This window comes from Bos indicus x Bos taurus, chromosome 16, assembly GCF_003369695.1.
Source record: "Bos indicus x Bos taurus breed Angus x Brahman F1 hybrid chromosome 16, Bos_hybrid_MaternalHap_v2.0, whole genome shotgun sequence".
NCBI classification, from domain to species: domain Eukaryota; kingdom Metazoa; phylum Chordata; class Mammalia; order Artiodactyla; family Bovidae; genus Bos; species Bos indicus x Bos taurus.
In genome coordinates, this window is record NC_040091.1 from 62,142,583 (window position 1) to 62,168,301 (window position 25,719).

At 50.7% G+C, this 25,719-nt stretch overlaps 1 protein-coding gene across 7 annotated transcripts in view; it reads left to right on the forward strand.

Annotated features, from left to right (window-relative positions):
- The window catches only part of CACNA1E (calcium voltage-gated channel subunit alpha1 E), a 536,699-nt gene that overhangs the window by 449,359 nt on the left and 61,621 nt on the right, over nt 1–25,719 (forward strand). For 4 of the 7 annotated variants that reach the window (XM_027565502.1, XM_027565501.1, XM_027565503.1 and 1 more), the window contains exons 19-27: nt 581–648; nt 2,187–2,284; nt 6,517–6,573; nt 7,754–8,413; nt 8,808–9,118; nt 12,390–12,549; nt 13,709–13,838; nt 14,724–14,783; nt 15,547–15,653. In XM_027565502.1, the coding sequence (XP_027421303.1) occupies nt 581–648; nt 2,187–2,284; nt 6,517–6,573; nt 7,754–8,413; nt 8,808–9,118; nt 12,390–12,549; nt 13,709–13,838; nt 14,724–14,783; nt 15,547–15,653 (1,651 nt within the window). The remainder of the gene's footprint in view (nt 1–580; nt 649–2,186; nt 2,285–6,516; nt 6,574–7,753; nt 8,414–8,807; nt 9,119–12,389; nt 12,550–13,708; nt 13,839–14,723; nt 14,784–15,546; nt 15,654–25,719) is intronic. The other 3 variants (XM_027565507.1, XM_027565504.1, XM_027565506.1) reach the window with 1 other exon arrangement.

Genomic DNA, 25,719 nt, shown 5'->3' on the forward strand with positions numbered 1-25,719 from the left:
ATAATGATCTTGTGTGCCCTGAGACATTTTGTTAAATGAAATATGGGCGCCTCCCAGGACAAGAAGATTGAGAAATGTTAGCATCCCATTACTGAGAGATAGTAATGAGTCTGTAGAATCTCTTTTTTTGTTGTTGTTCATCTTTAAGGTCAGACTAGCATGACTGGGCTTCAATTCTAGCCTTCTGGAAAGGAGAGATGAACTCCTACCTCTTGTTCCCTACCCGTCTTGTTCAGTGGTTCTCTATTCAATGTTGCTGTAATTAGAGGCTGTAACTGTGCAAATGCCTCCTCCCTCCATCTCCCCCTTCCCTGGGGGGTTTGATTCAGGTATATTTCTTTGTCCGGTGCAAAGAGATGATATGTGGAAGGAGAGAAGACGTATTATCCTTCAAACAGAGCTGCATAATATCTCTCCCCCCTCCCCCCCCCCCCCCCGCTCACAGTCCCTGCTTAAGTGACTCTTTGGGGTGACTGTCCCTGCTGGTGTTCCAGACAGGAAAGGCATGGAGATGCCTTCTCAGCCTTGCTGGGGCTCCTTTTGCTTTTCTTACTTGCCCATCCTTAACTCATTGCCCCAGACACACTGCTGAATGTGTTCTTGGCCATCGCTGTGGACAATCTGGCCAACGCCCAGGAGCTGACCAAGGTGAGCCTTATTCTCCAGGGATCTAATGGTTGTCTGGGCCACTGGGTGCCCACTAGGCTTTGGGGCTACATCCAGAAGCCTGCACTGCCTGTCTCGGGCCTGCAGGGAAGGCCCCTTCTGGGAGCTCATGGACACCCGGAGAGCTACATGTGTCCACGAAGGGAGCCTGGTTCACTCTCACTGAGTTTGCTGAGCCTTGGACCAGATGGGGTCTCTCATTGGATATTGAGGATGATCACTTAGTCACTGCAGATTCTCAAAGATAGCCTTTGCAGGCTTGTGACTTGGGAAATAGAGAAAACACCAGAGTCTTGGATTTAAGTTCCACCTCTGCTCCTGTGACCTGTGGCTGTGTGACCTCAATCATGTGCCTTCACCCTTCTGGGTTTGAGGGTGAGAGGGTCCAGGACTGTGGCTGTTGGGGTATTCCAGTGCTCACTTCATCTTGGGGGAAGTTTCCGTGAGTTTCAAAGAAGCCAGACACCATATTTCTCAAAGTACAGTTCCTTTCTTTCCTCTGAGTCATGTCTTCAGGGGTAGAGGCAATACAATTGCAGTGGGATTGTCTGAGGAGATGAGTGAAACCTTCTCCCCGCATAATACAAATTTGGTTTAAGGCAAAATCCATAGCATCCTAGTGATGTTTATGAGCTTTTTCCGTGTATTCCTTGAGGGTTACCTGCTCTTCTCTGCATTCTCAAGGGTCTTCTTACCTGCAGACAGGGTAAGCTCTTGTAGCTGAAAAGCTGGCTGTGAGTCACACATCTGTCCCTTACTGGCCCTTTTAGCTTAGGCATGACCCCTGGTCTCTATTAGTGTTGCTTCCTTCATCTGTTAAAAAAAAGGGGGGGGGGAATGCTATATCTGCCTTGCATACCTCTTAGGAGGACAGCAAGGATGAAGCAAAAGGACGTGTGTAAAAACCAGAGCAGTCTTTGAAAACATATGCAATCTTAGTAGCCCTAGTCATTTTACCTGAACTGGGTTTCCGTGCCGTCATCACATAGAAAGACATTTATAAGCTGGAGTGTGGGTGAGGGGCTGAGATCCCTGCCTGAGCACCAGGGTAGGGGTCACTTAGCTGTGCAGGGAAGAGGATGTGATGAGGGCTGTGGCGTTCATCTCAGGAGCTCTGCCTGGAAGGTCCTTCTCCATCACGCCCGGACACTGAAGAGCATCCGAGAAGTGTCAGCTCTGGCCTCTGACCTTTACAGCCCTGGCCACCTCCACCAAGGGCTGGGGTTTGGGGTAGACCTTCAAGTCTCTCCTGAGGAAACATGGGGGGCCTGTGGGGCAGGATGGGGGCCAGAACAGCTGGCCACACCAGGGCTGTGGAGGCTGCTGTCTCAGGAGGCCTGACTGCTAGTTGCTGGAGGTCTGTGAGCCAACATGACCTCACTCTGCCTGTTTCACCTCTTGCTCTGCTTTCCTCGCTTCTCCAGGTCTCCAGAAGCTCCCTCAGCCCTTCTGGGCAGGGCCGAGGAAGCTACTCTCCTTCATGGGGATCCCAGACAACGCCATCTCTACTTTGTGTCTAGGATGAACAAGAAGAAGAGGAGGCCTTCAACCAGAAGCATGCACTGCAGAAGGCCAAGGAGGTCAGCCCGATGTCTGCACCCAACATGCCTTCCATCGAGTGAGTCGCTGTCCCCACGTCACAGACCCCTGGGCTCCTGTGTCGACAGCCCAGTGCTCAGCGCCACAGCTGTTGACCCTTGGAGGGAGCCTGCTCTGTGCCAGGAAGCGTCCTGTGAATACAGTACTGAGCAAGACAGGGTCAGGGTCTCTCTTTTCACAGAACTTTTATTTCAGTGAGCAAGATAGCTGATAAATGCACAGAAATAATTGTAGATAGAACTTCTATAATATAAGTAAAACAGGGTACTAAGGCAGAGGAATAGGAATTGGGTGCAGTACCTTTGGGCAATTTGGGAGGAGTTCTCTGAAGAGAGGATGTTTAAGCAGAGACCGAAATGTGTAGAAGATGGTTGTGTGATGTTATGAAGATGGAACATTCCCAGTAAGGTCCCAGTGTGGCTGGTGTGGAGGGAGCAAGGGGAAGAGAAGGAGGTACGGCCGGGGAGGTCCTAAAGGCTCAAGTGAAGGACTTTGCTTTTGTTCTGATTGCAACTGTAGGAGGGTCTAGAGGGGAAGGATGGGTAGGATTTGATTTATACTTGAAAAGGTCACTCTGCTCTGTGGAGAATGGACTGGAGGCAGGAAGACAGAGATTGGCTCTGAGTAAAGCAGTGAGAGTTAGTGGTGGTTTAGACCATGATAGTAGCAACAGAGGAGATGAGAGTTCATCTCATTCAGTCTGTATTTGGAGAGAGGACAATAGGATGAGCTGATGGAATAAATGTGATGGAAGTAGAGATGAAAAAAAAAAAAAAGGAGAAACAAACATTTCTGCCAGGTATTAAGGTTTGATGCCTGTGTAACTGGAGAGGTGGTGGTGGTATTTATGGCTCACTTGAAGATGGTGGAAATCCAATGTTCCTTTTGATGGCATTAAATCTGAAATGCATATAAGATGAGCAAGTAAAGATTCCGAATGGGCTATTGGCCACGTGTGTCTGAAGCTCAGAAGTCAGGGTTAGAAATAAGGATTGGGGGTATAGCATTTGCATTTGGATGGCATTTAGGCTGTCATCCCAGGAGAGCTGACCCAGGTAGAGGTGGGCTGAGAGGCTGAGGCCAGGGGCCAGAGAGCACCCTGTGTTCAAGGAGAAACCCACGAGGAGAGCAGGTGAGCAGGGTGTCCTGGGGACATGGAGAAGAACATGCTTCTGGAAGGAAGAAGTGGACGGAAGAGCTCAGGACTACTGAAAGATCCCATGAGATGAGGACAGAAAAGGGAGCATTGAATTTGGCAAAATGCACACTGTTAGTGAACTTCACGAGAGCCATGTAAGTGGCCCAGTGGGAACAAAATCCAGTTGGAGTGCATTAGAGAGAGAATGGGGGGCGGGGGGTGATACATTAGAGCAGCCAGTGTAGACCCTCTTTGAGGATCCAGCCTGGCCCTGGTGGCTGCTGGTGGAACTAGCAGACCGTGGGGCCCTTTGGGCAGCTGACCTCTGCGTGGCACTGGGGGAGGACCTTGGGGAGAGGCTGACCACAGAACCACGGAATTCCTGTTGGGGCTTCTGGGCCCACATGAGGACTGTGCGGGGCCCTGCGGTATGTCTGGGAAGGGTCTGAGGCACCTGGCAGCTGGACCTGTGTCCAGCTGGACCCAGACCCTGTCATCTGTTACTTGAAACTGATCAGCGAGGTGCCCTTCCCTTCCCAGAGCTCGTGCGAAAGGCTCTCAGTGTCCTCGGCCTCGCCCTGTAGGGACATTCCAGAGTTATGTGTGGGGCCTCCCCTGCACGGCTGTCCTCTTGTTCTCGCCTTTCAAAATTGAAGGCAGGCCTGGCCTCTGGGCCCCTCCTCTGTGAGTGAGAAAAAAACCCACTCCAAAATTCGTTAAAGATCGATAAAGATGAAACGACTCCTTCTTCCCTAGAATTTTCTCTGCGCCTCGAGCAGTTTCTACCCCACTTTCCCTGCACTCGTGAGTTTGGGCTAAAAATAAATACATGCAGGTATCCAAACATGCTAGTGGGTGGAGCTGGCTGCCACTTTAGGAGTGGGTGGTGCTATTTCCTGAGATGAGGAAACCTGGAGGAGGAGTGGGTTTGGAGATATGAGGGGGAAGCACGCTTGGCCCAGAGTGGAAACTCGCTATTTGTGGAATGAAAGAATGAATGAGATGCTGGTAGGCACAGGCCGTAGGGAGTGAGCTGCGTGCGTATCCGGGCACAGTGAGGTGGGAGGGACTTTGTGACCGTCCCAGGTGAGTAGAGATACAGGCTTTGGATGTGATGAGTGTGCTGCTGGCTGAACAACAGAGTGTGTTTGGACATGCAGGCCCAGACCCCTGACTTCCGGACTATATGACTGAGTGTGAATGTGGCGGCTAGAACGTTATTACAACCCAAAAAACCCGAGGGCTAGACCTAGCTCTGTCGCTCAGTGCTGTGACATTAGAGCGAGAACCTCTTAGCATCTCAGAGTCCCTGTTTCTCCATCTTTGAAATGAAGAATACCAGCCACCTGTCCTGGTCCACATGGTTCTTGTAGGGTGTGTGTGAGGTCACATGCGTGTGAATTGGGGAGATGCTTCTCTGTGTGATTGTAGGAATGTTGAAGATGTACTAATGGTTGTGATGGGATGTGAATCTGGATCTTTGTATGTGTAAGTGGGGAAGTAAAGTTTGAAGTGTGGATCTGATTTGTGTGGAAATGAGAGGTTGGTTTTCTCTTTGGCCTGGCCTCTGTGTGTGTGTGTATGTGTGCACGTACACTTGTGAGCATGCAGAGAATTCTTCCACGTATTTACCCTCTTCCACACGTGCTTCTGGAGGGCCAGTGTGTGACGACTTGAGAATTTGCAAATAGCTGGTGTAAGCGTTAATCGCTCAGTCATGTCGGACTCCATGGACTGTAGCCTGCCAGGGTCATCTGTCCATGGAATTCTCCAGGCAAGAAGACTGGAGTGGGTTGCCATTTCCTTCTCCAGGGAATCTTCCTGACCCAGGGATTAAACCCAGGTCTCATGCATAGCTGTAGAGCTATCACTGCATAGGTATCACTGCACAGCTGGTGGAAGGTGCTTTCCTGGTGGGCGTGCATGCTGCCTGTCTAGAGTGTGTGCTTCTCTTTCTCTCTGCCGCCATGCCCCTTGGCATGGCTGCTCCGCGTGCATGGCAGCCACTGATGCTGAGGGATGCTGGGGATCTAGTCACAGGCATCTCCACAGTCTTGGCCACATCCAGCCCCGGGGTGCTCCTGTGCCCTGTGCCTCTCCAGGCTCAGACCAGCTGCCTCTGTTCCCCCTGCCCATTGGACCAGGCTGCTCTGTGGATGTGGACATGGCGATTGAGCAACACTAGTTTGCCTGCATGTTTTCCATGGGTGGGTGTCAGTTTCATCAGGAAAGAAGCCACATTTGCCAACCTCCCAGGTCCAGGCAGGGTCCGTTGGGCCAGACTGGTTTTGTCACCCCAGGAACTGGGGCAGGCTCATTCCACAAGTGTCCCAGACATGTCTTTCTCCACCTGAGCACTGACCCTGTGCTGACAGCTCCATTTTTCCTGTTTGCCTTTGTGGGTGATGCCCTCACCCTACCATTGACTTTCCATTGACCTTGTGGTCGAAAGGACATAGCACGTGTGTGTGTGTGTAGAAGAGATTTTTCCCTGCACAAGGCCAGGAAGGGTAATACGTGCTTTACCCAGCTGAATAGACAGAGTGTTCAAGGCCTTCGGCCAGGGCCAGCACGGTGCACACGTGCAGGGGACACCACTCACATCCTGAGGTATGTGGATGGCAGCCCACAGCGCGATGGCCCTGCCTTTGGCCACGGGCCAATGGCGTGCACGCTAGACCATTTGTTCCCTGCATGTTGTGTGAGATGAGAGGGATGAGCTGGGGAGTCATACCTTTGTGAATATCCTAGATATGATCAGGAGTAAATGAACTTCATCCAAGTTTACAGGGTTTCCAGAATAGGTCTCTGAAGGACACTTAGGTGAAACCTGAGTGCCAGCAGGGCTTGATGACTGAGCGTCCAAAGCTTCTACGAACTGAGAAACCCTGAACATGCGTGCCTGCATGTTCGCTTCAATATATTAGATCATTATGTTTGCACACAGCAAGGAACCAAGGCCAGTCCCTTGGAGAGTTGATGGCTGGGCGTGTACAGAGGGCAGCAGGCACCTAGGGGATTCTGTGCCTCTCCCTGGAGATCGGCTGGTGGCCGTGGGGCTGGCGGGTCCTAGAGGTGGGGGTGAACTGAACCTGTCCGTTTTTCTTCCCCAGAAGAGACAGAAGGAGAAGACACCACATGTCGATGTGGGAGCCACGCAGCAGCCACCTGTATGTGTGTACCGGTCTGCGTGTTTGTGAGTGGTTACGTGTGGGTGCGGGGACACCGTGTCTTTGTCCTTGCCAGGGACTGAGTGGAGTGGGTGTGCACGCGTCCGTGTGGGCCGTGGCGTGTGTGTGTGTGCGTTCCGTGCACGTGGTTTGTGGATCCACCCCTCCGCCCCACCCACCGTGTGCCTTTCTCAGTGTGCGTCTCAGGTATGTGACCCCGTGTGCAGTTTGCTCTTCCGTGTGGCCTGTGAGTGGACATGTGTCGGCGTGGGTTGTTTGTGCCAGTGGGGTGCCTTTCATGCGGGCGCTTGTGGACAGCTCGTGTGGGCCCCAGTGAGGATGTGCGTGGGCACCTGTGAGCATCCCCTGCACGGGCTCTAGAGGTGCGCCCACGGGCACACGGGCGTGCAGGTGTAAGCGTCCACCTTCCACCACCCGTGGAAGCCCACCCTGTATCGTGTTTGAGTGTTCCTGCTGCCACGTGAATGGTCAGCTAGGCCTCCAGGCTGAACTGTTCAGCGGTGGTTTTGAGTATGAGCTGCTCGTGGGCCCTGGACATAGAGACCCTTGGATTTTATCAGTGGTTGTGGAAGAGACCCCACCACATCGCTGCGAGGGTCATGCCCAAACTTTTTGTAACATGGGTCTGCTCCCTGCTGTCGTCAGTCTCCCTTTAATAGGACCTGCCCTTGTATTTCTCAGCCTTAGCTCTCCCAGGCTGGCATGGGAAAGGGAAAGAGAGGGAGAGGAGGAGGAAGAAAGGCCTCTGACCTTGAACTAAGGGCCATTGCCATGCATAGAGAGAGTACAGGTTGATGCCCTTAAAGCAAAGGGGAGCAGGGAGTGAAGACCTGGCAACCTTCGTACTACTGTCTGCAGGCCCTGGCCACCGGGACTCAGTCCTGGGCTGCCCTCGCCCCTCCTCAGCTACTTCAGGGCAGGGATCAGAGTGGGAGACCCCACAAAACTGGGGGGCACTGGTCCAACCACCCACTCGGCCCCTCACATTTTTCTGTGCTTCCTGTCTGCAGGTCCTGGGCTCTCCCGTTTGCTCCCCACCGTGTGTTTCCCCCTGACCCTGTGCCCTGGCCACTGCAGGCTGGTCTGGGCCCCCGTGGCCGCCCTCCCCAGCCCTTGGCCAGCTGTTCTGACCTCGCCCTCACCTTCTCCCCTTTGGCAGGAGGGAGCGGAGGCGCCGGCATCACATGTCCGTGTGGGAGCAGCGAACCAGCCAGTTGAGGAGGCACATGCAGATGTCCAGCCAGGAGGCCCTCAACAAGGAGGAGGCCCCGCCCATGAACCCCCTCAACCCCCTCAACCCGCTGAGCCCCCTCAACCCGCTCAGCGCGCACCCCAGCCTCTACCGGAGACCCCGGGCCATCGAGGGGCTAGCCCTGGGCCTGGGGCTGGAGAAGTGTGAGGAAGAGCGCGTCAGCCGTGGGGGGTCCCTCAAAGGGGATGGAGGGGACTTGGCGAGCGCCCTGGACAGCCAGAGGAGCCCCCTGGCCCTGGGCAAACGGGAGCCACCCTGGCTGGCCCGGCCCTGTCACGGGAACTGTGACCCGACCCAGCCGGAGGCGGGCAGTGGGGAGACGGTGGTGACCTTCGGGGACCGGGCCCGGCACAGGCAGAGCCAGCGGCGCAGCCGGCACCGCCGCGTCAGGACCGAGGGCAGGGAGCCCTCCTCCACCTCCAGAAGCAGGTCTGCCAGCCAGGAGCGGAGTCTGGACGAAGCTGTGCCCAGCGAGGGGGAGAGGGACCGTGAGCCCAGGGCTGGCCATGGGGGCAAAGAACCCATGATCCAGGAGGAAGAGCGAGAGCGATGCCAGGACTTACGGAGGTAAATGCAACATAGGAGTGCCCTGGAGACAGATAGTGTGGCCCGTGTTAGGGATTCTTCAATGTAAGCCTTTCTGAACCTCACTTTTCCCTTTTGTATAATGCATCTTTTACGAAGTATGTGTCAATACAATAGCAGTGAGATCTGTTCCCCTGGAAACCAGGGCATCCCCTGTTGGGAGTGGGGAGGACATGATGTGCAGGAGTCAGCCAATGGATGCCGCTCCAGTAGACCTCAGCTCCTCTGCCTGGTGAGGAGGGAGACAGCAGGTGCCACGTGCTCTCCAGCAGGGCCATGTGGACTCCCCCCACCTTTCCCTCTCGCCAGGCACAGAAGCCGTTTCAGAATCGCTTCCTGATGTGAGCAGCAGCTGTCTTCTCCTCTCTCCTCACAGGACCAACAGTCTGATGGTGCCCAGAGGCTCCGGGCTGGCAGGAGCCCTGGATGAGGCCGACACACCCCTTGTCCCACCCCAGCCGGAGCTGGAAGTGGGGAAGGACGCAGCCCTGACGGAGCAGGAGCCGGAGGGCAGCAGTGAGCAGGCTCTGCTGGGGGACGTGAAGCTGGACATAGGCCGGGTCAGCCAGAGCGAGCCCGACCTCTCCTGCGTCACGGCCAACACGGACAAGGCCACCACCGAGAGCACCAGCGTCACTGTCACCATCCCCGACGTGGGCCCCTTGGTGGACTCAACCGTGGTGCACAGTGAGAACACAGGGCCCGCCCCCTTCCGCACACCGCCCCCTCCCCGCCCGGGGCTGGGGGAGGCATGCTTCCCCCACACATCCCCACCCCCCGAGGCTGGGGGAGGCATGGTTCTGGAGTCATCCCAGGAAAGCTGCAGGGAAAACCCCACCAATGGGATGGAACCCTTCTTCAACATATGAAAGAATAGCAGCAGTTTTAGCCCCATGGCACCCCACTCCAGTACTCTTGCCTGGAAAATCCCATGGACGGAGGAGCCTGGTAGGCTGCAGTCCATGGGGTTGCTAAGAGTCGGACACGACTGAGCGACTTCACTTTCACTTTTCACTTTCATGCATTGGAGAACGCAATGGCACCCCACTCCAGTACTCTTGCCTGGAAAATCCCGTGGACAGAGGAGCCTGGTAGGCTGCAGTCCATGGGGTCGCTAAGAGTCGGACATGACTGAGGGACTTCACTTTCACTTTTCACTTTCATGCATTGGAGAAGGAAATGGCAACCCACTCCAGTGTTCTTGCCTGGAGAATCCCAGGGGCAAGGGAGCCTGGTGGGCTCCCGTCTATGGGGTCGCACAGAGTCGGACACGACTGAAGTGACGTACCAGCAGCAGGGGCAAGAGAACTAAGCTAGAATTTTCTCAATCTTAAATTTTATCCATAAAATGTCGTTCAGCCCGTGGCCCCCCCAGAGTCTTCAGAGAGATCACATGTGATTCTGTACCCCTTTGTCTATTCAGCTACTTAATTTATCTTGTGGATATCTGATGGCATATTCTCTGGGCCGCCCCTCCCCCAGGTGCTTGGCCACCTGATAAGTTAGGGGACCATTACTGGCAGGCGGGCCCATGTTGGCCCTGGTTCTGCTCAGCACGTGGCCTCCAAAAACCCTCTCTGTCTTGAGGCCTCAATTTATCATCTGTGAAGTGAGAGCGTTGAACCAGATGACCTCTGAGACCTTCCTCTGTGCTAACATTTCTTGAATCTTTTATTCTTATTGACTCTCTTTCTCCTAGGAGCTTTTAGTCACACTTTATCTCACAGTTCCCAGAGGTGGTAGATATTCATCTGTGAGACCTTAAAGGGAAACACAACCCAAAAGCACTTACCCCATCCCCATCCCTGCCCCAACCCCATACCCATCTCTACATAACCCCACCACCATCTGTCCCCTTGGCACTGAATTGTGACCACAGGATTCCACTCTTGCTTTTTTCCTCCTGTATTTTTTTCTTTTCACAAAGCAGTCCTCTCTCCCCGTTTTTCTTTCTCTCACTGCTCTGTCTCCATTTCTTCACCTTCTCAATTGAAATACCTCTCAAAGTATTCTTCGGAATGCCGGTACTACTTTATAATCTCACATGTCCAGTAACCCCTGCTGTCTTGTTTAATTTTGTGCACTAATAAGGAAGTGTTTTTGGACCCTCTTTTATGAGGGTCATAGTGGTGTATGTCTCATAAAAGAGGGTTGGGCTTCCTTGGTGACTCAGGGAAGAATCTGCCTGCAATGCAGGAGACCTGGGTTCCATCCCTGGGTCGAGAAGATCCCCTGGAGTAGGGGATGGCAGCCCACTCCAGTACTCTTGCCTGCAGAATTCCATGGACAGAGGAACCTGGCAGGCTAGCTACAGTCCGTGGGGTCACAAAGAGTCAGACACGACTGAGCAGCTGACACATACTCTTATGAGACACAACATTAAGAAAGTTTGACCCTCTTCTGTTCTCATTCTGGGGTTGGTCCCTGCCCTTGGCCGTAGGTTAGAGCGTGTTATCAGAGGGGTTTTGGACGCTTTGGATGACTCACCTTTGGGAAAGACCTGAAAGGGGTCGGGACTTTGGAGGTTTGCTACTTACACAGGGCTCCAGGGCAGAACCGTTCACTGAATGGGAATGTGGGAGAGGTGCCCCTGCCCTGCTTGGATGGCCTCGTCCTCTCTGCCACTCACCCCACACTGGACCTTCCATGTGGAAACTCAGAGCAGAAGCCCAGCAGCCGCACTTGGTCTCTGCTTCTTCATCCTCTCAATCCTGGGAGAAGTCATAGACCCATCTTTGCATGAATACTGCAGTTTCATTTCTGCGTTAATCAGGACTGGAACACGAACAGCCAGAAGGGCAGCCACAGACAGAGTCATGGCTTCTTAAAATCTTCCACTGTGGTGTGGTTTCACTGAAAGGAGATAGAATTCTACATTGGGAATGTATACCAGCTGTAAGGGGCTTCTCTGATAGCTCAGCTGGTTAAGACTCTGCCTGCAATATGGGAGACGCCGGTTTGATTCCTGGGTTAGGAAGATTCCCTGTAGAAGGGATAGGCTACCCACTCTGGTATTCTTGGGCTTCCCATGGTGGCTCAGATGGTAAAGCATCCACCTGCAATGCGGGAGATCTGGGTTCAATCCCTGGGTTGGGAAAATCCCCTGGAAGAGGGCATGGCAACCCACTCTAGTATTTTTGCTTAGAGAATCCCCATGGACAAGGAGCCTGGTGGGCTACAGTCCATGGAGTCACAAAGAATCCTCCACGACTGAGCCATTAAGCACAGCACCAGCTGTATGAGCTTAGGATAGGTCCTTGAATTCCCTGAACTTCAGTTTTCCCACCTGTAGAAGGGGAATAATAATATATGTTGTTCAGGTGTGCTACTGCTAAGTCGCTTTAGTCGTGTCCGACTCTGTTCGACCCCATAGACGACAGCCCACCAGGCTCCCCTGTCCCTGGGATTCTCTAGGCAAGAACACTGGAATGGGTTGCCATTTCCTTCTCCAATGCATGAAAGTGAAAAGTGAAAGTGAAGTCGCTCAGTCGTGTCCGACTCTTAGCGACCCCATGGACTGCAGCCTACCAGGCTCCTCCGTCCATGGGATTTTCCAGGCAAGAGTACTGGAGTGGGGTGCCATTGCCTTCTCCTGTTCAGGTGTACCAACATGAAAAATGCCCTAAGTAAATATATACAAAGAATACAGATTTTAGATAGAGGTAAGTTTGTAAATTTTACAAGAGAAACAAACATTCTCTCTTACCTAGGGAAACATGATTGTTATTTATGTGGCACAAAAGGCTCTACACCTGAAATTAGGGAAGGGGTAGGGCTAGGAAGAGAGCCTGGGCTTCACTCAGTGCAATTTAACAGACACCCTGACCTTCACAGGCACCTTGCTGGGCAGTTACCTAGCTCCCTCTCCCACCTTCTCGTCCCATCCCCAGTGGAAAGTGAAGGGCACCATTCTGCATGTAGCAAGGTTTCTCAAGAGTTCCACATGTTCTTCTTATAGTCAGCAACAAGACTGATGGAGAAGCCAGTCCCTTGAAAGAGGCAGAGATCAGAGAGGATGAGGAGGAGGTGGAGAAGCAGCAGCAGAAGAAGGAGAAGCGTGAGACGGGCAAGGCCATGGTGCCCCACAGCTCGATGTTCATCTTCAGCACCACCAACCCGTAAGACACCCTCCATTGCCACCTCCCTTTGGTGCTAGAGGCTTTGAGCCAAGATTTGAGCCAGGGCAGGGTGATGGGAAGGAGGGATGAGAGTCCAGTCTTCCTCCTGAGCCTTCCTGGTGGAGTATGGCCAGATATCTGAAAGCCTCCAGGGTGCTCACTAGTTGAGGTGGGTCATGGAATTAATGAGAAGCCTCTGAACTCTATGCCCATAGTCTAAAGAGTCATTTAGGATAGAACAACATGGGCAATGTCAGAGGAAAGGACCCTTCATCTAGTCTTTGGTTAGTAGGTTGCGGGGGAAGTTGGGAAGGGAGGACATCTATTTGGGATGTGTTACCAAATATTCCAGAGATGGACAGAGCTGAGAATAGGAAGCTTAGGATAACTGGGTCATCCATTGACTGCCCTGCTCATCAGTTTTGAAGTGGGTGTGTTCCTCAGACCACAGGTAGGATGGGCAAGGAAGAATCTGGAAGGTTAGATTCAGAAAAGATGGGATGTTGAAAGAGAAGCCGCATTCTGCCCAGGAAGTCAGCAAGATATATATGTAGACCAGCTTCGGGGTCTCGGAAGACAAGAAGGCTTTCAGTGACCAAGTGGGCAGTATTCCAGCATGGCCCTGGGAAGGAAGGAACCTGGGCTAAGAGGTGTCAGGCCAACCGAGGCCAGGATGCAGTCAGTCGATAGAATAATCACTTTGATTGGAATACCCGTGGCTCAGGAAAACCAGTTGCTGCTTTCATCAGGAATCTTAGAATCAAGGTCTGTTTTTATGTTTCAGAGTTCTTAGGATTTTCTTGCTCTGCCCTAGTCTCTGTACAGTGGGGGAGTAGACACTGAGGCACAGTGGAAGGCAATGTGTAGCCACCCAAGCGTGTATCTTTGGATGCTGGCTGCTGCTCCCCACGGTGGCTCAGATGCGCACGCAGATAATGTATCTTGGCTTGCATGCTGCAGCCTCTAACCAATCTGATTACTTTCCCCCACTGGGGTTTTAAATCAAGGGTGGTGCCTGAGAAATTAAATTGCTCTCCCCACGGCCTCCTCTGGCCAAGGCCTGGCTGTCTGGAGGAGGCTGATGTGTATGGGGGTGGGGCAGAAGGATGGGGTGGGAGGGAAGCTGGGCCGGCTCAGTGAGCTCGTTCGCTGCCCACAGGATCCGCAGGGCCTGCCACTACATCGTGAACCTGCGCTACTTCGAGATGTGCATCCTCCTGGTGATCGCAGCCAGCAGCATTGCCCTGGCGGCCGAGGACCCCGTCCTGACCAACTCAGAGCGCAACAAAGTGCGTGCACGGGGGCTGTCTGCCAGCCTCCACGGTACCCTGGTGCTGTCTTCTCCCAGAGCCTACCATTCCAACATTACAGTGAGCTAAAGAAGCTTCCTAGAGGACGGGAAGGGCTTAAGAAATTGCCCAGTCCTGTTCCTCGGAGCAAAGTATGAACCATTTCACGACCAGCCCCCACCCGAACCCTAACTCCCCAACCATACTTGCTTACCTTTATGCTCATCAGTGGAGCGTTACCCTGAGAGCCGGCCAGGGCTTTGAAAGGGGCTTCCATGGTTGCTCAGTGGTAAAGAATTCTGCCGATGCAGGTTCAATCCCTGGGTCAGGAAGATCCCCTGGATCAGGAGATGACAATGCACTCCAGTATTCTTGCCTGGGAAATCCCATGGATGGAAGAGCCTGGCAGGCTACATTCCATGGGGTTGCAAAGAGTTGAGCACGACTGATTGACTCAACCACAGCTGCCGCCATCCATGGGCTGGATGTGGAGTCTGACCTAGGGGCATGGGTGAAGGTGGGGCCCTGCAGCTCTACATGGGGAGCTAAAACAACTTGTGGAGGCCCAGGATGGATATTAGGAGGGATGAGGGGGCAGGGAGGATTGGAACTGACAAGGATCCCAGCAGGGGAGAAATCTGTGGGGCAATTCAGACCCAAGATGTTAAGTTCTGACCACGGGGAGGGAAAGGCCGAGGACTGGCCACCAGATCATGCGGCCCCAGCAACATCCATGGCTCCTCTCCTCCCTGCATCAATTAGCAGTTATAACTCCAGGCTTCTGTTCTGAGGTTGAAATGAGTGGGCCTTGGGGTGGGCATGCAGGAGAGCCTGTGTTTGAGGACTGTATGTAGCCTGATGGTTTCCATGTTATGTGTCCTGCAGGTGCTGAGGTATTTTGACTATGTGTTCACTGGCGTGTTCACCTTTGAGATGGTTATAAAGGTAAGAGCAACTGGAGTGCACCTGGACTCTGGGGCTGGAGGGGTCACCCGTCTGCGCCTCTAGGACAGTGCCTTCCCCAGGGCTGTCACCTCCTGGCCAATGACAGAAGCTCAGTAAGGCCTCTGCTGACCCCTCCTCCAGCCTCAGATCCTGGAGAGGTCTGTTGTGGCAGGACATGACCACGTGGCTCTCCTTAGACTGATACAGACCTGTGGGAATGGCCTGGGGGGAGGGGTCAGGTCCCTCCCAGGCAGGCAGTGGGAGTCCCGCAGGAGTGGGGACTGTTCTCACCTTGTCATCGCGCTTCCTGGTTTGAGCCAGTGTCCTGGCCAAGGCTTGGGTAGGGATGAATCTTCCTGGCCTTGTATAGTCCCAGCCATACTCACTGCCCTCCACTCTGTTCCCTGCCACCCTCACGACCTGCACTTATATCTTGTTCCCATCCTCACCCATCTGGGATTGTTCCCATCTGTGCATATGCGGTAATGCCTGGTGCTCTGAGCCACTAATGAAAGGGAGGGCTGGTGGGGTGCTGGGAGCCAAGGAGTCTAAGGGAACCTTGGTGGCTCTGAAAAGGGCCTCGGGCCTCACAGTTCAGTGGAGAGAGCCCGTGGGGCCTGTCCTCCTGCTCTTTGGATCCTTGTGCGGGGTTGGGTTAGAGGCAATGGCAGTGGAGACACTGCCGTGCGGAGCCCAGAGCTCAGGGCCCGAATGACTAGCACCTTGGGGCTCATCGGTGGCCGTTCCCATCCTTCTCCTACAGATGATAGACCAGGGCTTGATTCTGCAGGACGGCTCCTACTTCCGAGACCTGTGGAACATCCTGGACTTCGTGGTGGTGGTTGGCGCATTGGTGGCCTTTGCTCTGGCGTAAGTAACTCTTTTTCCTGTCCGTTTTCCTTCCCTCCTTCTTTCCTGAGACTGACTGATCTGAGGGCTTCTCCAGGGCTGGTTCACTCAGTGGTGCCCGAGAATACTGCCCTGGGAGTCTGCTTCCCAGTTGCCCCTCGACAGAGCTCCCAAGAGCCTTACAGCTTCAGCTAACCTGCCCTGAATGAGGAGCACTGGCAAACGGAAAGCAGGGAGAAGTCAAAGGCCCTGGCGTTTCTCCCTTTGAGCTGAGATGAATGAGCCTGGACAGCAGTCACCTGTGTTCCCCCATGGATTCAGGGTGGGACCAGGGACAACTGGTGTATCCTTGTGTTTCTTAATTCTGTCATTAAAGGATCCACTTGAAAGAAAAATGAGGCAGGTAGACCAGAGTTGGGGACCACAGAATCCTGGGTGTGGGGAGATTCTCTGCTCATGAGCAGGGGTCCCGCAGAGCTATTCCAGGGACTTAAGAACCATGTTAATATGTGAAACTCCTGAAGGAAAGACTTTTCAAACCTTCCTTGGTAGCATACTTAGGAAAATAGTCTGAAACCATCCAGGTAGCTAACTATATTCATTACATTAGGGGATTTTTTTTTTTTTTTTTTTGGAACACTGATTCAGGAAAGGACTCTCCTAGCCCTCCAGGGTATAGCTAGGAAGTAGGCTTACTGTCAGTGCCTTTTACTTCAGCTGGTGGGTAGAGGGCCCCAGAAGATGAGTTGACAGCCTTCTGGGCTCTGTCTGGATCTGTTCCACTGTCAGAGCAGCTTCACCCTCTCCCACTGGGGCAGTGGAATTCCCTCCAGCCTGTCTGAGTACAAGAAAAAGCCAAGTCTTCTAGGCAAGACGAGCTATACAGTGTGATGGGGCACAAAGAAAGCATGTGGGACCTGCTGTCATTGATGGCAGCTGCAAAAGGGAAGGAACAAGGCATCTCCATAGACTTGACCTTCCTGGTCCAAATGGTCAAGTTTGGATCATCTGTCCTACCTTCTCCCCAGACACTGCCAGCTTTCATCCCTATCCATTCTGGCAGAGAAAGAAATGGGAGAAGAGTTAAGAATGTTCCTCAAGTGACTGAAATTGGGGAGTGCTCTGTCTGTAGGAGAGATGAAAGGTCCCCAGGTGTGCTAAGAATTTGAGACCTCCCAGAACCTGGAAGTAGGCTGTGTCCATTGCTGCCCCAGCCAGGTTCTCCCAAAGGAGAACCAGGCTGAATGTGACTTGTGCCCTGAGCTGGGCTGGCCATCAGGACAACTCCAGTGTCCCTTGTCCTCATGTGCACCAGTGTATTAACCCCATTAGACTCACATGGAGTCACTCATACCCTTCACAAGGAAGCAAAAGATTGAAGACAGGAGGAAAAGGGGATGACAGAGGATGAGATGGTTGGATGGCATCACCAACTTGATGGCCATGAGTTTGAGCTAGCTCCAGGAGTTGGTGAGGGACAGGGAAGCCTGGCACGCTGCAGTCCATGGGGTTGCAGAGAGTTGGACAAGATTGTACGACTGAACTGAACTGTTCCCAAGGAGATTTCACAAAAGTATTTTCCCAACAATCTGGTCCCTGTGTGGACTGTCAGAGCAAGATAAAAATAAAGGCAACTCTGGCTCTGCTAAGGGGACTCCTAGCTCCTCTTCCTCCTCCTTCATGGAAAAAAATACCAAAGACTGCCTTTGTCCTAAGGAGATCCACTGTTTTTGTTAGAGGTAAATCTTAGCCCTCAGTTTTTAAAGTCAAGCTCCCATCTCATTTTACCAATTCATTTGTGTACATTATTCATCATATTGCTCTCTCTCGTTTTGATCTCAGTAAAGATAAGTTTTCGCTTTGAAGAAATAAGGGACAAAGAGAGAAAAGCATATAGAAAGGAGGCCACCTCGTCTTGAAGAACAGAGCTCCCTGGGGTCACAGGGCAGAGTGGGAGGAAGGGGGTGGGCTGTGGAGTCAGGAAGGCCTAGCTCCTCCATTACCACCTTCATGACCTAGAGTAACATAGCAAGGTATTAACCCATTTAACTTTTGTTTCTCATCTCTGACAAGGAAACAGAATGATGTGTTTCAAGCACTTAGTCCAGGGCCTGACCCAAAGCGATCAGTAAATGTGAATTCCCTTTCTTATGCTTCCATTCTCCATCACGTCATGAAGTGTGAATACGCAGCAAAATACGTTGATGCGTAACGGATGCAAATAGTTGAAGATGAACACCGTCCGCTTTCCCAGACTTGGTTATCGTCCACACACACCTGGTCTGTGTTGGTGCCAGTGGGGAGGATGTGTGTGTTAAAGGAAGGCTCTCTGCATGCCAGCCTCGTCTCCGCAGTGCAGCAGTCTCTTCTCCGATCCAGAGCAGTGACGATGGGCTGGAGGGGTGTCATCTGTCTTGTTCTTTCTCTCTGCCTCTTTGAAACATGGCGGTGGTAGCTTTGGTGCTGGCGGCAGGGGGAAGCCTTAACAGCCCTGGAGCCGAAGCCTCTGTTGGTCCTCAGACCAGGTACAGTGCAGGGGACCCCAGGATTCCTCAGTTCTGGAATCCACACGTATGTGATGGATTGAGCGTTTTGATCCATCACTTGCTTTTAGTGATGTCACTTCTCGAATTTTTTTTCATTTCTCTCCAAAGTATAAATGGAACTGGCTCACACTCTCTCTTTTGTTAGCATCCTTCTAAGCTTGCCGTGCATAGCTCCTCTCCCCTTTCTCCTGCTTATGGGACACTCCCCATCTCCTCTGGCCTTCATCACGCTTGCTGGGATCCAGGTAATGCTGTCTCTTGCTTGTGTGCTCGCTCTTACTAATTCTGTTCCCTCCCTTTACTCATTAAGGGCCCAGAGAATTCAGCTATCTCATCATTTCAGTAGGGCTAGCCAGAGTTTCCCCTGCCAGCAGAGTGAGGGCCTCGCCTGGGGTAAGTTGACATTGAAATAAGTCCTATGTCCCACTGCATGGCGGGGTCAGGGGCTCAGGCCAGCAGGAACCACATGTGAGTCTTTCTGTAGGCTTGTCAAAGACCTCCCTCCCTGTGGATACAGCTTTTATTGTCACTTCCCATATTTTTTCCCCTAGGAATGTCCACCATTCACATAACATTACTCCTGCCCTCTCTCTCCCCCGGCCCCGTGCCCTTGAACCTCACCATACTAAGGCTTCTACAAAGGCTCAATTTGAGCAGAACCGATGGTGATTGCCATGGTAACAGCTTCCCATGGCTCCTCAGAAGTCAGAAGTGACTTGGTATCCCTTCCACCACTGGCAGCCAGAGCCTTCTCAGAACCCAGCCCAAGTTCCAAGAGCAACACCCCAAACCAAGGGGAGAGAATGGCCTCTAGCTGAATTCTCAGAGAGAGCTGAGCCCTTCTGCGGCAGAGGTCTGCACCTGTCGCCATGTATGTTTTCTGGACACATGCGCTGTTTCTGCAGTGGCCAAAAGGAATCTCTCTTCTCTGTAGCCACGCACATCAAGCAAAGCGATTCTTTATAATGTAAACGCGACAAATTCCACGTGGGGACTTTATTGACTTTTGAGGAGGAGGGGACAGGGGTTTATTTTCTGCATGTGGGCATAGCAGGGGACAAGAAAATAAACGGAAAGATACCTGTGATAGCGCCTTTTCCGTTTTTCCCCGTCCACTTTTACATTATAAAGCATTTATAAGAACACTCAGGTCTCCCTCCCTAAGCCGGATGACCTGTGTAGAGGCTGGTGGGCTTCTGGCCAAGGGTGGCGCCTTCATCCCACTGCCCTCACAGCACCGCGCCTTCTTGGCCCTGTGAAGACAGAGTGTTTGCGACTATAAATGTCCTGACTGTGCCTTTTCCTTCCTGTGGTTTCAAGAAAAGTCTGGTGAATGACTAGGTCTCTGAAACCATTCTCTTTTTATCTTTTTCTATTTGAAAAAGAGGGCTTTTTTTTTTTTTTTTTTTCCTGTTTGATGGTTTATTGTCCACCAAAAGACCGGAAACTGCTTTTCCCAGTCTTCTCACACCCTGTTGCCATCGCTTCTGCTTCCCAACTTGCTGGGTGGGAAAGCAGAGATGGTTCCAGCCTTGGCATTTCTGGGTATCTGCACATTGGTCCCCTCACTTTGGGGTGCCACGCCCAGAGTCAGCTGCCTGGTAGGGGGGTCTTGTGTCCACTATGCAGGTTGAGTTCACGAGCCTTGTGGGATCCTGCCCAGTAATGGCCCTGCTGTCTGGCCCCCAGGCTTCCTGTCATCCATGTTCAGCCAAGGGCTTCCTGGGCAGGCGGTGGGCGTGGCCCACCACGCCTCGCAGGAGTGACCGCAGGGGAGGACGGGAAGGTGTGATCCTGCACCCCAGCCCGGGTGCCTCCCCCTTGTCATGGCTATTGCTCTACAACATGTTGCTTGACCAGCTCAAGTCACCAAGCAAGCTGTCCTGGGTTGGATTCTAAATAGTAAGTCTGAGGCTTATGATGGCTTCTCAACACAGTTTAAAAATGACCAGAATTCTGCTCCTGGATACAGGTCTTTACATCAGTCAGAGTCATGCAGGCTCGTGGGCAGCTGAAAGCTTCCCATTACCATTTTCCATCATAGCAGGGCACGAGGTAAGGTCAGGACTTCCTGGCACGCAGAGGCTCTGGATCACAGCCGCGCTTGGCCTTTCATTATTCAGTGCTTAGCCAGGAAAGTAAAACATGAGTCAATCTGCCTCTTGATGCCAGAAAGAACGGAATTCCCATATTAGCTTTTATTACATTCTTTTCATTGAAGTATGTCACTTTCTGACACTTAACCCTCTGCCCTAGTCTCTCAGATGGATAAGGTCTTTTGAATGCATTCCGAACCAGCCACAGCAGCAGAGCTGGTTCTGAATCCTTTCAACGAAGTATACAAGCACAGACCATTTTAGACTTGGAAATGGCACTCTGCTTCTGGTTTTGCATTTGAGGTTTTGTGTTTGTGAAGGTGGGAATGTGCACACATGAGAAAGGCGTGACTATTTAGAACTGAAATGCTGGTACGTGCTCACACTTGGCAGAGCTTGGTAACAATAGAACTGACATTTCACCTCACACCTGCCTGACCCTTTCTCCTGTCCTTTGCAGTCTGCTTTGTCTAAGGCAGTCCTCTCCACCCTCAAGCTTTGCCTTCGGGGCTTGTTTCTTGACAGCCCTCATTCTTATAACCGTGAAAGGGATGTCTCCCACAGAAAGCTATGACTACACATTAATCTTGGAGGAGGGAGAAAGGTGGACAAAGTCCTACTCCATGCCAGGAAGACCCATTTACCACTGAGCCAGACAGTTCATCCAGTTCCAGTTCTCTGTGGAAGAGAATGAAGGATTAAAATTAAATTTAGCCGTCAGGTAGCCCATTAACTGTGGATTTAGGATGTCAGCTGAGCTTGAATTGGAAATTTCCAGCCATGAACAGATAGAAGGATGTCGTTGCTTGAGACTCCAGCCTTAGGAGCCACCTCAAGATTGACTTTTTCTGACTTTGTGCCCCAGCAGGGACTCTGAAGATGATTAATGGCCATGGGCTCTTGGGGTTCCCACTGCTCTATTTTATACCCTGGCAGCCTTGCGTACTGGGTTGGGGAGGGAAAAAGGAGGGTCATGGTGGTAGCACATGGAGGAAGTGTCTGAAAGAAGGAGATAAGTTCCCAGTCTACCTGCTGTTGTCTTTAAGCCCCAGCATGCATGTTTTTTAATAAACATTGGAAAATGCATTGTCTGTTACAAGTGCCGTTGGTGCTGCTGGGGAACCCTCTGTAGAATGTGTGCTTAGGGACTTTTATCATATGGAGACAATGAGTGTGAACACCTAAATATCTCTCTTTATTAGCAAGCACAAATTGGAGAGTTGGTTGTTTGTAAATAGGATCTCAGCTTGTGGTCACAGAACCAAGCAAAATGAAATGGTCCAATCCACATGGTACCCAACAGTTTGACTAACCAAACTCTGGTCCCAGAGTACCCAGCACAAGAAAATGAGGCTTCACAGCTATGGGAAGAGCCCACTTCTGCAGGATTAGTGGAAACTCATCACAGTGCCCTCCATATTTAAAAGTAGGTTTCAGAGTAATTTGGGTCAGAAGATTTCATGATGAGACTTGGAAAGTATCAGCTCAGATCATGTGACCTGCCAGCCATCTGCTTCATCCACACCCATAGAGGCACAGCCTAGCATTATGAATTAGTCTCCAGCTGAAGGGAGTGTATGGGCTGGACTTTAGCTGGCACCAGTGCCTTTGAAGAAAGATCAACAGATGAGGGGTCTTTGGGTATGTTCAGATTATGAAGACTAAGAAGCAAGATAAATCAGGCCACTGCTCATCAGAATGAATAACAAAATCACTAGGCAAGCCTTTGGTGGTGCTAGTGGTAAAGAACCCACCTGCCAATACAAGAGACATCAGAGATGTGGGTTCAATCCCTGGGTCAGGAAGATCCCCTGGAGGAAGGCATGGCAACTCACTCCAGTATCTTGCCTGGAAAATCCCATGGACAGAGGAGCCTGGTGGGCTACAGTCCATGGGGTCGCAAGAGTCAGACATGACTGAAACAACCTAATACACACACAGTTAGATGCTTTGCTATCTCTTGCTGCTTCCCAGTGCTTAGACAGAAATACCTTCCATCGAGAGTATAGTGCTGGTGTTTGCAAAGGAGAAAGTTTGCAAAGGCAATAATCAGTGTACACGGGGAGCTCATGAGGTTCATATGCCAGAAGAAAAGAGTTATGCACTAACCACTTAGTGTAGAGCTAGTGCTCTGCTCACAGAACAAAGAAAGCTGGCAGGGACCCAAAGGATTTAGAGTCCTGGGTGATCCCAAGAGATGCTGAGGTATGGGTCAAGAATGAAAATAACCCCCAAAGGGCAGCAGCTGGTCAGTGACAAGGTCAAAGTGCCCGATTCAGATGCCGCACATAGAGGACCTAGCCTTGCTACTGAATACTAGAGAGTTCTGTTTCCAGAGGCAGGCGTGGCCAATGCAAAGGGGCAACTTCTTCCTCGCTTCCATGGGGCTTTAGAATTTTTAAAGTGCTTTCACACTTTCTATTTCATTTGTCATTCTACAGTCCTGTTTCACAGTTGAAAAATGGATTGCCTGAGGTTTGGCTAGTTTGACTCATTTGAGTAATAATAGCAAAACCAGTTCTTAAACAACTGATCATTTTGATTTCGAGTTCAGGGCTTTCTGCATTACATTAAGCTCCCTTCTACCTCTTAGAAGGTAGTTCTAAGTAGTTCTACTTTGTTCCAAGCCATTAACCTCTGTAAAGTCAAAGTGGTGGCTTGGTATGGATTTCTCCTCGTCCCATGGATCCTCTGTCTCTGCCTGGAAACAGACAAGACCTGGTGGACCAGATGGAGAAAGCATTCCTGACCTTGTCCATCTTGCTGTTTCATCTTTATCTTTTTCTTCCCGTGAATCCTCACAGGCCCTAGGCTGATGAAGGATACTAGGATAGACGGCTCTGTATTTGAGCTCATGAACTGCTGGTTTCTTTTGCTGTTTGCTTCTTTGGTTAAAACCCTCCATTGGTTCCTGTGTGAAAAGGCATTGTAACATCGTAAATCACAACACCGTAAATAAGAGCCTAGGTTTCAAAGTCAGGTGTTAAATAAACTTTGCGTTGTTAATTATTAACCCACCTTTGCTCTCTGAACTTATATTTACTCTTCTATAAGTAGAAATTAAAAATAACTATTTTGGTCATGTGAGAATTAAGTAAGGTAAAATATATTGTGTCCAGTATAGTGCCAAATACTTTGTATTATATTAGTTAGGTGTTATTATTGACTACTTAATAATAATCCAGACACTTGAGGAAGGTTCAGGGTTTCTCACAGCATAACCCCCTTACCCCCTTACATTCCAGTACCCTGTCCATTCCCCTAACACAAGAGATTCCTTAAAATCCCATTACTGTTCCCTGCTGGGCTCAGAGGAGGGCAGAGGACCATTCCACTTAAAAGACAGAGGGGCTCTTCAGAACCCAGTGTCCTGGCTCTCTCCCCCACCCCCAAGCACCCTCCTATGAAAGAAGAGTCAGTTCCTAGCAGAAATCGATTTAAGTCCTTTGAGAAAGTATGTGGTAGGGGGAGGGGTGTGGGGCGGTGAAGCTGGAAAGCAAGAGTACGGTGAATGATGAATGATTACACATGGAAAATCTGGAGGGCAGATTGACAGTTGAGCTGGAAAATTCTCATCTTTTACTGATGAGACAAAAGAGAAATGTGGCAGTTATTTTCTGGAGAGCAGCCATGAACTTAACAAATAAGTAGGAAATACAGTAAATGGGGAAATGGGGAGCCCAACTGAGCCCCTGTTAAAGTGGAGCCAGTACATCCTCACATGTGAAATTATCCTCACGTTAGAGTCAATTTTTAAAACTGAGAAAATTTCACTAATTAGCTAGGCAGTGTAAAAAAAAATTCTGATTATACATCTAGTAGCAAAAACTAGCAAAGTGTTATCAAATGATTATATTTAGATGATCTGTAAAAAGCTCATGAATTTTTTTCTAAAACAATGTGCCTCAGTTGAAGTACTTGAAGAGGTTGTCCTCTTAGTTTGATAATGTCTTCCCTTGCAATCTTGTTGACTTGGAAAATGGCTTAAATGCTTCTTCTATGCAAGGATTTGGGAGAGGCAGTTTGGCCTAGCCCTTGTGTAAATTTATGATATATTTTAATTAATGGGGGCTACATTGTTGATTGACACTTTTCCTGACTCTGTGGCTTCATTGGCAAGTATTCCTTTCATTTCAGTGAAAATTTTCAAACTGTACTGGAATGTATCTTAACAAAACTGAGAATGCAAGCGTGCTTTTTCACAGCCACTCAAGAGTATAGCTTTTCAGTGGCTCCTCTGCAGCGAGAGACCTGTGTGAAAGATGTGCAGAGCAATGACTAATCTTCATTTCACTTTTGGCCTGTGTCTAATTACCAGCCCTGGCTCCACTCTGTGGGAGTCAGAATGGGACAAATAGCCCTCCAGCCAGGACTTGGGCGGTCACAGTCAGCTGTTCAGATCAGAGTGCACCGTCAAAGAATTCCACTTCCCGAAACAAGGGACACACAAGCACACTGGTCAGAGATCCCCTTTTTCCATAGCATGATATTTTACGAAGATCTTGGGATAGTATTAATTGTAGAAAGCAAATTCTACCCTTTATCTGAGTGTGTGAGAGGAACAAAAATTATTGAATCTTCCTTCATACGATGGGTATCTGTGAGAATGAACCCGTTTAGACTCTACTGGATCTCAAGTTCTTGGGGTTAAAGTCCTGAGCTAAGAGGAAGGTGAAAGCCTGGACCTCCTGCCCATCCATTGATCCCACTCTTCTCTCACTTCAGGGATATGGGAGATTCTCCTTTAGCTTCTCCTCGAGATGCATGCGGCCTAGGAGAGAGATGGTGACCCATGTAGTTGTTTTGGCAGAATTGTCAATCAAATGATTCTGTTTTTCCCACAGCATTTAGCTTGCAGTTTTACCTTCATTTGCTTGCTTGTTTATTTGAGACCTGTCTTCTCTCCTAGATTAGGTGGGCTCCAAGAGGGTAGGGACCTTGTTTGTTTTGTTCACAACCATGTAGCCAGTACTTAGGATAGTGCCAGACATTTATTAAAGACTCCATCAGTGCTGTCAAATGAGTGGATTAGAGGTATATTTGGCTGACCTACCACGTGTCCAGTCTCATGCATGAGAAGACACTGTTACAACTCAGGAGAAGACATTACCTCTGCCTTCTGAGAATTTGGAGATTATCACGTGAGAGATTTAAGGTTTATAAGGCCCTGGGGTTTAATTCTCAAACAACCATTAATTTGACATTTACAGTGAAAAGTAATATACTTTCCAATATGGGGCCATTCCCTGAATAAAATCGTCACTAGAAGTCTTTGCTTGTGGCATATGGTGGTGTAACACAGGTTTATAGTACATAAAAAAATTAAAGGAAGAAAAAGTACCCTTCACAGCAGACTGTCAACCAAGAAGCAAAGGCTGAATTCTAGACACTTCTCCATAGCAGCAGGCCTGTTCACCCATGGCGCTGGGGCTCACTCACTGAGAT